This window comes from Ruditapes philippinarum, unplaced genomic scaffold (genome assembly GCF_026571515.1).
Source record: "Ruditapes philippinarum isolate M1 unplaced genomic scaffold, ASM2657151v2 ctg2286_1_1_1_1, whole genome shotgun sequence".
NCBI classification, from domain to species: Eukaryota; Metazoa; Mollusca; class Bivalvia; order Venerida; family Veneridae; genus Ruditapes; species Ruditapes philippinarum.
Window position 1 is genome coordinate 36,352 of NW_026859524.1, and position 13,668 is coordinate 50,019.

At 34.2% G+C, this 13,668-nt stretch overlaps 1 protein-coding gene across 2 annotated transcripts in view; it reads left to right on the top strand.

Moving 5' to 3' along the window:
* The first annotated feature begins 2,297 nt into the window (after positions 1–2,297).
* Positions 2,298–13,668, top strand: part of LOC132756854 (low-density lipoprotein receptor-related protein 4-like) — a 75,888-nt gene continuing 64,517 nt past the window's right edge. For both annotated transcript variants that reach the window (XM_060747997.1, XM_060747996.1), the window contains exons 1-8: positions 2,298–2,456; positions 8,023–8,491; positions 8,753–9,005; positions 9,901–10,051; positions 11,575–11,691; positions 12,348–12,497; positions 12,752–12,862; positions 13,362–13,518. In XM_060747997.1, coding sequence (XP_060603980.1) covers positions 2,369–2,456; positions 8,023–8,491; positions 8,753–9,005; positions 9,901–10,051; positions 11,575–11,691; positions 12,348–12,497; positions 12,752–12,862; positions 13,362–13,518 — 1,496 coding nt within the window. In that variant the 5' untranslated portion in view covers positions 2,298–2,368. The remainder of the gene's footprint in view (positions 2,457–8,022; positions 8,492–8,752; positions 9,006–9,900; positions 10,052–11,574; positions 11,692–12,347; positions 12,498–12,751; positions 12,863–13,361; positions 13,519–13,668) is intronic.

Here is a 13,668-nt window from a genome sequence, read left to right on the forward strand (position 1 = left end):
GTACCTTTTATGTTTCTTGCCTTGTTTCTTGGCCTCTCGGAGTGCAACAGAATATGAGAATTTTAGTCGGTTCTGGAGACCTGAGACGTAAGAATGGTCCTTGACAGGAAAATTTGTCTGGTTCGATGCCAAGAAACGCATCGATGGCAAGCCTAGGGTGGCGACCAAACATGAGGAAGTGGGGAGAATAACCAGTAGAAGAATGGGGAGTAGAGTTATAGGCATGGACAAGAGCGGGAACATGAGACTTCCAATTGACCTTCTTGTCATCTTCCAGGGTCCCTAACATATTCAAGAGGGTTTTGTTAAAGCGCTCAGGCATCCCATTACCCTGTGGATGATACGGAGTAGTCCTGGTTTTGTCAATATTGGCCAACTTGCACAACTCCCGGATAACTTCACTTTCAAAATTCCGCCCTTGATCACTATGGAACCGACTAGGAAAACCATAGTGACAAACAAATTTTCAAAGAGAAGTTTAGCGGTAGTATGTGCAGTTTGGTTCTTGGCAGGGATAGCCAGAGCAAAACGATTTAAGTGATCAGTAATGATCAAGATGTTTTCATAACCACCCCGAGACATCTCCAGAGAGAAAGAAAATCCATACAGACAATTTCCATTGGATAACTCGACTGAATAGGATTTAACTTAGCAGTCGTTTTATCCAATGACTTTCTCCAGATACATCTGGGGCAGTTTCGAACCCTGTGTTCGATATACTGTTCTAACTGAGGCCAAAAGAAACGTGAACGGAACAAGGAAATCGTTCCTTGTACAACCTTGATGTCCTGACTCATCATGCAAACCCTGGAAAGCTAAATCAAGCATATGTTCAGGGAGAACAAGCTGAGTAACAGGATAACCATTTGAAGTACCTTTACGATAAAAAATTGAATCCTTAAAGTAAACGTTGCTCCATTCCTTCAGAAACGATCGAACCTTGGCCGTTTCATGTGACTTTTTGGCGTTCAGTTAACCTATGACCAATTTCAAAGAGTTGATCTAAACGGGAAAGTGTTGGATCATCTTGCTGCTCCTTCTTCCAATCAATAGACTTAAGGCTGCTTCCTTCAATCTTCTCTGGGATTAAGAGAAGAACTATTCACTATTTAGGGGAGAAAATGTGCAGCCTGACGGGACTCGAACCCGGGACCTCGGCGTAACGCGGCTCTACCGACTGAGCTATCCGGCGCTTACAATCTTCTCCCTAAATCGTGAACAGTTCTGAACCGTGACATACTCCTCTGCTAATTGAAATTCGTCCTCGATTTCACAAAAAGAGCAATGTAAATTAAACTCTATATCAGTCACGGTCCCCCGTTGGCGCCAAATGTCACAGGGGAGAAAAATGTGCAGTCTGATCGGGACTCAAACCCTGGACTCTCGGAATACCGTAACGCGGCTCTACCGACTGAGCTATCCGGCCGCTTACACATCTTCTCCCCTAAATAGTGAACAGTTCTGAACCATGACATACTCCTCTGTTATATTGAAATTCGTCCTCGAATTTCACAGAGTTACAGAGCAATGTAAATTAAACTCTGAGCTATATCAGTCACGGCCCCACGTTGGGCGCCAAATGTCACAGGGTGAGAAAAATGTGCAGCCTTACCGGGACTCGAACCCGGGACCCTCGGAATACCGTACCGCGGCTCTACCGACTGAGCTATCCGGCCGCTTACACATCTTCTCCCCTAAATAGTGAACAGTTCTGAACCGTGACATTCATATTATTAATATGTTATGTATTCATATATCAAAATAATGATCTACAAACTGTTTTCATTTTCTGTGTATTAACTCAATAAGTACATTACCTGACCTTATTACATAATGAAACCCCACGAAAATCTCGAGAATATTCAAATAACACCTGATTTGTGAACGAATGAATTACAAGAGCGTAACGGATGGTATCTTTGCTTGGCTTTGGAATGCTTTCTTAAACATGATAAAGTACATAAGTAATATGTTTCTTGTGAGTAATATTAATAAATACTGAGCTAAAAACTGATGTATGGATAGAAAAACAAAAGAGCATGTAGGTTAGATAGTTACCGCACTCGGAATAGGTCTGCATAGTATTTACAGACCCGGTGGCCTTTTTAAAACCTCGATCGCTACGCTCTCTCGGTCTTCAAATCGCCACCCGGGTCAGTAAATACTGTGCAGACCTATTCCTCGTACGGTAACTATTACATAAGTATTAAAACAATTTTTTGTCGGTATATTAGAATGATAATGTTTTAACCATGACGTGCAACTAGGAAGTTTAAAACGGTTGACCGGCCAGCAGATCGTTAAAGCCGTGGATATTTGTCCGACATATCAGTTTTGTGTTCGCTTAAGTTAAACATTTTTTTTAATTATGGAAATAAAAACGGATGTCCTAATTCTAACAGTGTTGTTTCTGGCGACAGTGCCTTTACAAAATGTTGTTTGGGCGCAACTGACCGGTACGTTAAAATGTTTTTATGGTATTTTATGATATATGAAAAAAATGTTTTTGCGTACTTTTCAATGTTATCGCTGACTTCATTTCATTGCGAAAAATGTTTTCATATTGTTTATTTTGTATATGTACTATGGTTGTCAGCAATGTTTTGTTTCTTATAAAAAATGTGAAAATTTCCAGATTAAAAAAAAATCTGAAAACAACGGTTATAATTGTACATATGTTCTAAAAGGTGAAAAGAAAGTGAAATTTCGTGACTTTACTGGTCATTAAATAAAAACTAATGTGCATTAATATAAAATTATTAATTTTGGCACTTTTTTGGGTTATTTTAATTTCGTGGTATCGCGTTTTCCCCATTCGCTAAAACCGGTTTTATATACTGTCTTAAACGTCGTGTCTCCGCATGACGCGGTGCCGTGTTGTTCACACCTCGCGCCGATACTAAAAGTATGAATATGTAAGAAAAGGCATTTTTTCGATGAATTTACTAAAAGACGACACAATTAATGTGATATGAAAAAGCAGCCAAGGTTATTTTAAATTATTCTTATGCATTTAATATGCTCGAGTTAATTTTTACAATTGTGATGAGAACTTTTTTTCGGCCGAGAGCCGTCTAAAATCAGATTGATCCTGTAATCTTTTCAGGGAAGAACTGAATATAAGTAGAATTCTCATTGAATTTGGTCATTTAAAAATTACATGCTAAAATCTGGGAGTGTAATAATAAGTAAACGATTTAAAGGAAATAGAATAGAATAGAAACGAAATAGCTTACGCGTCTAATGTTTGATTAATCAAGAGGAGTTTCAGTAACAAAATTTCCCCTCAGATTTATCAGATTTTCAAGTTCTTTCACTTTCTAGTTTAATCTTGACAGATTTATTTACATTGACTTAAAAATCTCAATAGTCAGATATAAATTTTGTCCACAATTACGAGACAGCCAATAATTTTTAGTCCGAATAAAATTATTAGATCAAGTATATATTTTGTACGTGGTGGCGCCTCCGATCTTTGCTAATGAATTTAATAGCGGAATTATATAGGTAATGGGTATACCTTATATTTGATACGTTAATATTGGTTAAAATACAGTTGTTAATATTTTTGATATTTACAATGGGGGACATTAGTGAATAACCTCCCCTGAATACTCCCTATAAATCGATAGGTCCTAAGCAATTGGATTACTCGGACTTTATCGCCTATTTCTTTGTAGCAAACTGAATTAATTAGGGCTAATTATTATCATTTGTAATATTCAGATTAAATATTGCGATAAGATGTAGAATCTGTTGACATAAATGAAACATTTTTTTTCTTATTGTTTACATATTTGTTGATGCATGTGGAAATAATTTATTAAAACATATCAACCTGTCTTACATAAAACTCAACGATAAAAGCAAATGATTCCAAATATTTGGACCTACTTACATTTTGGTTAACCTCAGTTTTTATCAAGGAAAGATAATCCACTTTTGTCCCTCATTATATATCTCTTTCAAAAGTAAAACGTTACGTTATATCATAAAAATATATCTAAAAACAGATGATGATAATTGAGATACACGCATTCATGAAAAAAAAAAATGATTTGAGTCATGAAAAGTTTGGCAGAAGAGTAATCGATTTGAATTATTCGAAACCGTCTGATTCTAGGATACTTCTTGTGCTGGGCCGGAATATTGCTTCTACGTCGTAGTGATTAGATATTGCCCATACATAAAATAATACAATACATCAACTCGTAGTAAAGATTGTTGGACTAACACTATTAAGAGCCCAGTATATCACAATTTTTAATTGGTACAAGTAATAAGTGTCATTAAACAGTTATTGCTAACATTTCGTCATGGAAAAGTTTTTGGCAGTGAAAACAGATTGACCTCGGCCAAGTATCTGTTTTTAGAAAGATACTTCTTCTTTACATTTGAGCCGCGTCATGACAAAACCAACATAGTGCTTACGCGCAATCTGACCAGGATCCATGCTGTTCGCTACCAACCCTATTACAAGTAGAGAAACTAATAGCGAACAGTATGGATCCTGATCAGACTGCGCGGATGCGCAGACTGACTGGATCCATGCTGGTCGCAAACGCACTATGTTGGTTTTGTCATGACGAGGCTCATATATTTAATCAGACACGTATACTGTTCCCTAATTAATGTTAATATTCAGGTTTTGAAATCTCTTAATCCCATAATAATGGCTAATTCAAAAAGTGAGTGACTGTAAGACAATTCCATTACACAATTTCATCAGGATTAATGTTAATTATGACAAAGTCATTGGGACCAGGACAATAAACGATTGATATCAAACTTTGATTAAAATGATCCCGTTAAGTGTTACCAAACAATTATTTAATCTTGATCTTTATCTTATTTGTAAAGAGAGTATCACATTACATCTTTAAATATTGCTATTACTGCGCTAGATTTATCTATTTATCTCGAGGAGATAGGTAAGGGGTGTCTCTCAGTTTTTTTCCGTCTGAATATTTGAAATGAATAGTTTACATTTTTTGTCTGTATAATTCAGACGGTAATAGCATAATTATGTTTATAGATTGGTCTACGACCTTGGGGTCAGCAAACTTTTAAATCCGCTATCACTAGATCGAAAATTCTAGCGTGACGGACAAAAAATCATGGATTAAAATTATTTACTTAAATTATTAGTTGTCAGCGACATGTGGAGGACAGCATTGCGTACTTTGGTATAGAAGGGATTTTTTGTTTGTTTTTATTTCTAAACGGTACAATGTAAAACACAGTCAAAAACAAAACTCAAGTCAAGCGTATAGAATATAGTCATACATTCGCTTCGGGCTGATTTAGTTCTATATAAAGGTTTTGAATAATGCTTATAAATAATATACTTTGATATTAAATTGCGTTTTTAAAGAGTATCTGTAGTAGTTGATTATTAAAGGCTGTTTTTTTAAATATAAACTGGCATGCATGCGTTGCGTATCACATTTCAATTGTCAACACATCTTGCAATTTAATACATATTCTTTATTGTTTTTCAAAGGAATATTTCATAGAATTAAGAACTCTTATCACACAAGGCCATCAAAAGTATCATGCATTCATTAGATATATCATTTGCCAAATATTACATTTATTTTTCTCATGATTCTCATTATTCTTGATCACATACCCGCATTTTATTGGCTTGCAGGCACGGCATTTGTTTTGGAAAAGTTGTTCCGGTTAGGTGATTTCCTGCTTACATTTGTTAGTGCATGATTGGACGGGAAACCAATCTATGATCGTGTCAATCGCAACTTTTCGGCCCTTTCCGTCACTCTTCGGATTAATAATAATAGCCGAGGCAGTTCCGATTGCAATCGTGACAATTCGGGCGATTCCGTCATACTGCGGAATCAGAGGAAATCTAAGCTATTTTATCCCAGTTTGTTTATATAAATAGGATTTCTATTTTTACTTGATTTATCGGTTGAAAGCGTAAGTAGAAGGAAGAAATAAATTATAAACGAAATTGTTCCGTTTCAATTCTTTTTCAAGACGCAAAAGTTAGTTTCTGTTATAATTGGTTTTTGTCTTTATTAGTTTTATACAATTGAGAATGGTTACTGTAGTAGTATTTCCGTCTCCAAAGGGCGGTCAATCACACAGAATATTAGTGCATGATCGAGTTATATTTAGATCTACTGAGTCTTTTATTTAAGTAAGAGTTTAAACGTCTTGGTGAGGTAATCTAAAAATAGCCCATGCATATCATTAACCTTACCACATGCTGATCTACAGATAGCGTCATAGATATTTCAGGTGTAACATAGTTGATACATGCTTATTAATTGGTACCACGTAACGAAGTTTACTTGTCTACAAAGCTGCTATATAAATGAAATTAGCAAATGCCAAAACGAATGACTCTCTCTGCGAAAAAAGTGGAAATGAAATTGGCACACTTAATTGTTTCCCTTCAGTATAATCGATAGCTCTCGACGTGGGAGAGCCAATGTTAGTATTTTTACGATTGATTATTTTCTTTATTAGTTTTATACAATAGAGGATATATTTCAAATCGTTTTTGACAAAAAATATTCGTTTTTACAAAAAACTAAATAAACCCTTTATGATATACAAATACCGTAATTCAAAAAAATTGTGATAATAAATTGAAACAAAAAAAAAGGGTTGGGATGATGGCACAACTGAGCAAGCCTTTCCTTTTAAAAGGAAACTTTATTTTCACATTGTTTTCCATTTGAATTTTCTTTTTTGCGTGCGTTAGCACGTGTACTTTATCGTTACATATGTTCAAATATTCTTATTTTTTATGATGTTTAAACCGGAACTATTTTTCATGCTCCTTGATTTTATGAAGGATAGTGCATCTTGTACTACGACGGTATTGGAAACATACTCGTTTAAGCAACTCAGTATTTTGTCACACGCAACTGAACTTTTAAACTTGCATATACTTACTTGTAGTTGCCGTTTTAACCCAAACCTGGTATAAAAAATAAATGTTATTCAGATTTGTTTATCAAATTTCCCATTGAAAACTTTGTTAAGTCACGTCTACCTTGCGTAAATTGTTTACGTATATATTTTCAAACAATATTGCACAATGCAATCAGGAATATTAAATATTTGTTTATGTGTTCTGTCTCAAAAGGTTTTTGGTTCTTTGCTTTTCCTTTATTGTCGACAGACAATGAATTATCAAATATAGCTTTATATTCATGTCAATAATTATTGAACCATTACATGCAATCTATGAAATTATCGACCCAGAGCGTTTTAAAATTTAAAGTTAATAATAAAAGATAATATTTTAACACACACTTCTTATTTTTAGTTTTACCGTAAAAAGGGGCTTATATTTGAAAAAAAAAACAACAAAAAACAATCAGAATTATCCTTTTCAAAATGGCGTCGAGTTTAGCATTGTTTGTGTTTGTATGTAGCATTGGCATCATACAGTCAATCAGAACGTCCGAATATCATGAAGGTCGAATTTTCTCGTAATGACCGTTTTTTTTTCATTATGGCCGTTTTTTTCTATCCATAATGTCGTGGCCAAGTAGTGCTTCGTTTAAATAAAAGTTTAAAACCATATGAAAAGTGAAAGGTTGCGAGGGTAATAAAGACATCCTCACACAAATAAAAATACAAAAGTAAAAGTTTAAAACAAAATAATGCAAGGATTTATCTAAATGATGCAAGTCTTAACAATAAAGGTCAAGTTAATTGTTGATCACTGCTTTTATTCATAGCTAAGAGTGTTTAATATACAATGGCTATGGACATATCCTTGTGGCAAAGGCCTATAACCGGAGGTGATTAGCTTTTGCAACAAAAATAGTGCCAGGTTAGTCTGCACCAAACTCGTAGTCTGACGAGGCTCAATATTATTATTTGGTTAACCTTAGATTTGATCATGTCAATTCTTTTCTTTTCCCCCTTATTTTCAGGTGCTGTTTTCGACCACTCAATTGTCATCACTTCTTTGAAAAAGGATGCATTTGCCAAACAAAATAAACACATAATGTCAATTCTTTTTTCCCTAACTTCCAGGTGCTGATTTCGAGCACTCAATTGTCGTCTCTTCTTGGATGAAAAATATATCTGCGACACAAAATAAGCACATACGCCTGTTACCAGGAACCTTGTATGACGCTGGCAATATTACTACTACAAGATATATTTGGTTTACGGAATTCAACACAAGGCTGCTCAACATTGATGTCGACTATGTCAGAAATAGACTTTACATTTATGACTGGCACACGGCTACTATATATGCAGTGGAAAACTTAAACTGGAGAGGAGATTCTGCCAACCTTTCCGTGACTGTTATTCATTCTGGTTTATCAAGGTCTTCAACTCGTATATCCGTAGATTGGGTCTCAAACAATATATATTGGTCGGATGCTATATATGGTTGGATTGTGGTTCAGTCTGCAGACAAAGAAGACGAGTACAAAATTCTGGTAGACAATGACATTGAAAAGCCTTACGCATTAGTGGTTGACCCCATTAGCAAGTAAGTTAATTTTTTAAATCTTTTTAATATATTCCAATCTAAATAACTTGAATATGATACTAAAATAAATTTTTGCAATGTAAAAAAACAAAAAAAAAACAAAAAAAAACAAAAAAAACAAACAAACCAACAAACAAAAAACCAACAAACAACAATAAACAACAACAATAACAACAACAACAAAAAAACCCCAACAACAACACCTTTTTACTGCTGAATGTCCTTAATACACTACATGTATATGACATTCTTTATTTTCAGGTATATGTTTTGGAGTGATATCGGTCGCAATGTGAAAATTGTACGGGCGTCTTTATCAGGTACTGACATGGAAGCTATCATCACAACTGGGTTGGTGTTTCCGATAAGTATTGCCATTGACCAAGAGGATAGCCGATTAGTTTGGGTTGACTGGTCTCGTGACACGTTGGAAACCAGCGATTTCAACGGGGATTCTCGGCGTGTTATTAGCAGATTGTCACACACGGAATTCTATGACGTTGCAGTGTTTAAGGTTCGTGAACCACTAATAACCTTTACAGCATTCATAATTATTGTTTATGGTGGCAGATTTGTGCCATGCCGCATTTTTGCTCCGCGGGGCGCCTGGCGAAAACCAGAAAATTCGACAATGTGACCTTTTTACTTTGTCGTACTTTCGTGCTTTCGCCTGACGCAAAACACGTAATAATTGAATAAATTGGAGGGCAAAGAAAAAAGAAAAGATCCTGAACATTGTAGTCTATTGACAATGCAACATTATATTAAACAAGCTTTTCGATTTAAAACCAGTTAATATTTAATATTTTCCTACAGTCAATGATTACACTTTTACATTTCTTTCAATGTATATCAAATACATGATGATACAGGACCCATTAAAACACTTATCAACAATATACTGAGTTGCTAAAGGGAATCTCAAGGAAAAGAATGGTCAAAACCATTCTTTTGACCAAGATGCGTTAGTTTCAATTATCATTAGCTATAACAATCATCTCTATTAAAGTTTAATGTCAGTAATATTTATCGGTAAATCAGACGTAAATTGGTATTTGAAAAACAAACCAAAACATATGGGTTAAATAGTGTTAAATAGTGTTAACATAATGTTAAATAGTTCTAATAATATGATTTTTGGTTACTTATAGGGCAATGAAGCCTATATTCGTACAGGCCAATGGGTCATATATATTGTATCTTTGTATAGGGGTGTGTTTTAAACTTTATCAGAAACATATTATAAAAGAATGATACACAAAATAATATCACATGTATGTGATCAATAATCTGTAATAAGTATATTGCTCTGTTTACATGTTTATACGAGCTATTCATCAATTTTGAGTCGTTACCTTGTCACTGTCGTAAGAATGATGGCCCATAATGTTATAAACTTTATTTACTAGGATCTGGTGGCTGTAACAGAATTGAAAAATGGAACTTTATTAGTGTTTAACAAAAATACAGGTGAACTGTTTCAAACCCTCAGACTGACAGGTGGTGATCCTTTTGTTGCTGTTACACTATATACTGCAGAAGCTCAACCGCCGCAAGTTGGTGAGTTATAATATACAGTGCTGATTTAAGATGTAATTTAAATCCATACTTTTTATTTTTTATTGAATTCCAAAATGAATGATTTTTTCAGTATGGAAAGGACCAGTGCTTGAATGACTTTGTGTAAATTATACTTAATAACACACTGTAAGAAAGATATCGGCAAACATTTGAAATATGCCTATTTATTATGCATGTTGAAGGCTCTTTAACTTAAACACGCCAGCAGAATAGTCTTTTAACACTTTACCAGCTTTTAATCACCAAAACTGATAGTACACACACAATCTAAAACATTCTAGCATGTTACTTATAGGACATATAATGGTTCTGTGTCAAATGCATTTAATTATTGGTTCATTACATCGCGTGTGTTAAAAACACAAAAAACAACACCATACACTACAACAACAACAACAAAAAAAAAACAACAAAAAACAACAACAACAACAACAATTAAAAAAGAAAAAAAAACAAATAAAAACAAACAAACAAAAACAGCAGAAGAGAGAAGAGATGTTTTTGACTGACTCATTACGCGCTTGCCATGGTAAACACGCAGATAATAAAAAAATAATTGAATGATTCAATGTCATGTTGAAGGTTATATGTTTGCTTTAAGTCTCCAGATGTAAATTCTAATTCTTTAATCAAACAATCTAATGACCTTGACAACTAATTTCTTCGTCACAGAACTTTCACCATTACTTTACCTCAGTTGCAATAATAAAAGATAAACATAAACCTGTTGCGAAACTTGTGAAATGATATTTCTACTTTTATATTATTTGGGCCCCACAGCAAGGTTAAAATACTAGCGTACATTTTCGCATTTGTTTAATTAGAAGTTTAATAAATGCTAGTGACACAAGGTTTTCCCCTTTCCGTGCCGCAAAATCAATGATACATAAATAAAGGTGAAAGTTAAAACTCTCTATACTTCCTCATTTTCACTTTTAATTTTAACGCTTGATTTGAAAAAGCGTTTTCTTTTGTTGTAGAATACAGTATGTAGGTTAGGTTAGGTATGCAGAGTATTTGTTAGTGACATTACATTTGTTGTTTCGTTGTAAAGTTGAGTTGAAGTAGATATATATTTCAAAATATTGTTTTAATGGTGATTGACCAGTTATTGATGAAAAAAATGTTAATAAAAACTGTCTAAAACATAAAAAGACTGCCCACTCTTTTTATCAACTGAACAGAACGTAACAGGTACATTCTGAATGATAATTGAAGAAATTTCCATGTGCCATGTGACTAACTAATTGTTGATATGAAGTAGAATATAAAATTGGAAACAAATATGAAAAAATATAAATCATTTAGAATTTTACCTGTACTCTCAACATTTACGTTTGGATGAGCATAATGTCACATTAATATACTTTTATGTTATTGTTCATTAAATGTATTATAAAGCTGAAATGGTATGAATTTAAGTATTATAAAACTGGAAATGGTTTGAGTTTTAATATTCAGAAGCCTCTTACGTGTCACGAATTGTTTAAAACCCTTTTCAGATGGTTGTTCAAGTTTCGGTTGTAGCCACATTTGTATAAACGAGAAGAATGGTCCAGTATGTTTGTGTAAAGAAGGCTATACTCTCAATCAAGATGGCGTTTATAAAACATGTTCAGGTAACGTATTCTGTAGTATACTTTGACGTTCTGTATAAATCATTTCCCGCTGTAAGCTCCGACGTTAGGAGAAAATGGGACGTCAAAACAAAACCTACGCACCGGAATGATAGGGCGGGTAGAAAGTATTCCCACAATATGCCCAATGATTTAAGGATGAGATAAAATTAACTGATGTATATAAACAATTAGGAGTTTTATGCCTTCATTTACAAGTTGAATTTTTAAAGAGAAGCAATGTTGAGGTCTTGTGTATATGCATGCCAGCATGAATGCTGCAGATTTTAAGTAAAACCCGATCTTTATGATTACTGACAAACAAAGCGGAAGAAAGATTAAAAATGAAAAAAGACTTTTGAAAAACTTTAGTCAAATGTATACCGAATTATGTCTATAAACTAGCATGAACTGTGAGTATTGAAAACAGTTTTATTCTTTTTAACTTGTTTACTTCTGATAAACTTTTCAAGCAAAAACATGACCAGAAATAATCGTCCTTTAGCTGAAACAACCAAAGCATGCCCTTGTTGTGCTAACAACTCACAATGTAGGACATAATTCAATCGATTGAAGCAAGACTGAATTGTTCAAAGATCAATGAGCCTTTTTCATCTTCATACTCGTATTTCTTTATACAATGTAAATCTTGTTTTCAGAGGACCTAGGTGCATACCATCGTGCGGTTGTGACTTCCAATGCCAGTAGCATTTGCTTAAAGGATTTTCGAACTCTTACATCAAATGTCAATGCAAACATTTCCGACTGTTTCCTAAAAGGTGGAACCGCCATCTCGCAATTTGACATTGGTAACTTACATATATATTACATATACAAATTTATATACTTAAACACCAAATATCGGCTAAATATGTAACGATGTGTGCATTCGTTTGTTTCGAAGCTTGATAAAGGGACACTTTGTTAAGTATATGATTAAGCGATATAAAATATTTTGCGATGTCATAAAAGCAAGCGTGCAGTACCTGTATTGTATGATACAAATTATTGAAAACATAAAGAGTTTATATTCTCAGTGGCACTACTTTACTTTCTTTTGAAGATATGAATGAACGCAAGCTAGTGTATGTTGACGGCAGAGAAATAATCAGTGTCAATATTGGTGCGAATCCCGTAAAACAGAGACTGCTATCAGCTACAGGAACAATTACAGGTGAACACTCTCATAATTTGATAACTACAGTGACGTTAATTGACCCATTGACATTATATTGACATAGAGAATTTTAAAAAAGGACTCATAATTACCATTATTATGACTTAGATACAAGTAGTCTAAACAAAGTCGTACAAGGTGTATAATAAATTTTCTTCCAAATAGGCCTTCCCATATAATGGCGAGTGAATAATTGATATTCTTCCCCATTAGTATTGCTATTGACTGACAAGCGTAGAGTACGTAACTGTTCTACCCAAAAGGTATTGCCATTGTCTGGCGAGTGTAAAGTAATTGTTATACCCAGTTTGTATCGCCATTGACTGGCGAGTGTATAGCGTTTGCTCTACACCATAGGTATTGACATCGACTGGCACGTGTAAAAGTAATTGTCGTCCATAGGTATTGCCATTGTATGGCGAGTGTAAAATAATTGTTATACCCAATTTGTATCGCCATTGACTGGCGAGTGTATAGCTTTTTCTCTACACCACAGGTATTGCCATTGACTGGCGAGATAACAACGTGTACTGGTGTATGGGTGGACTCGCAGGTAAAATCAGCGTGGTTTCACAGGAAACAGGAATGGGATACAACTTGATCACAACTAATATTGCGTACCCGAAACATCTCAATATTGCTCCCTTTCACAGGTTTCTTCACATTTATCAATTTATAAAACAGTTTCTCGAATCACCTGATATTTGGTGACATTTTGTTGTGTGAAACCCATTTTCTATATCAAATAATATTTCTATTGATTTTTAAAATAAACTAAATAAGATCTCAGTCTGTTTATTAAC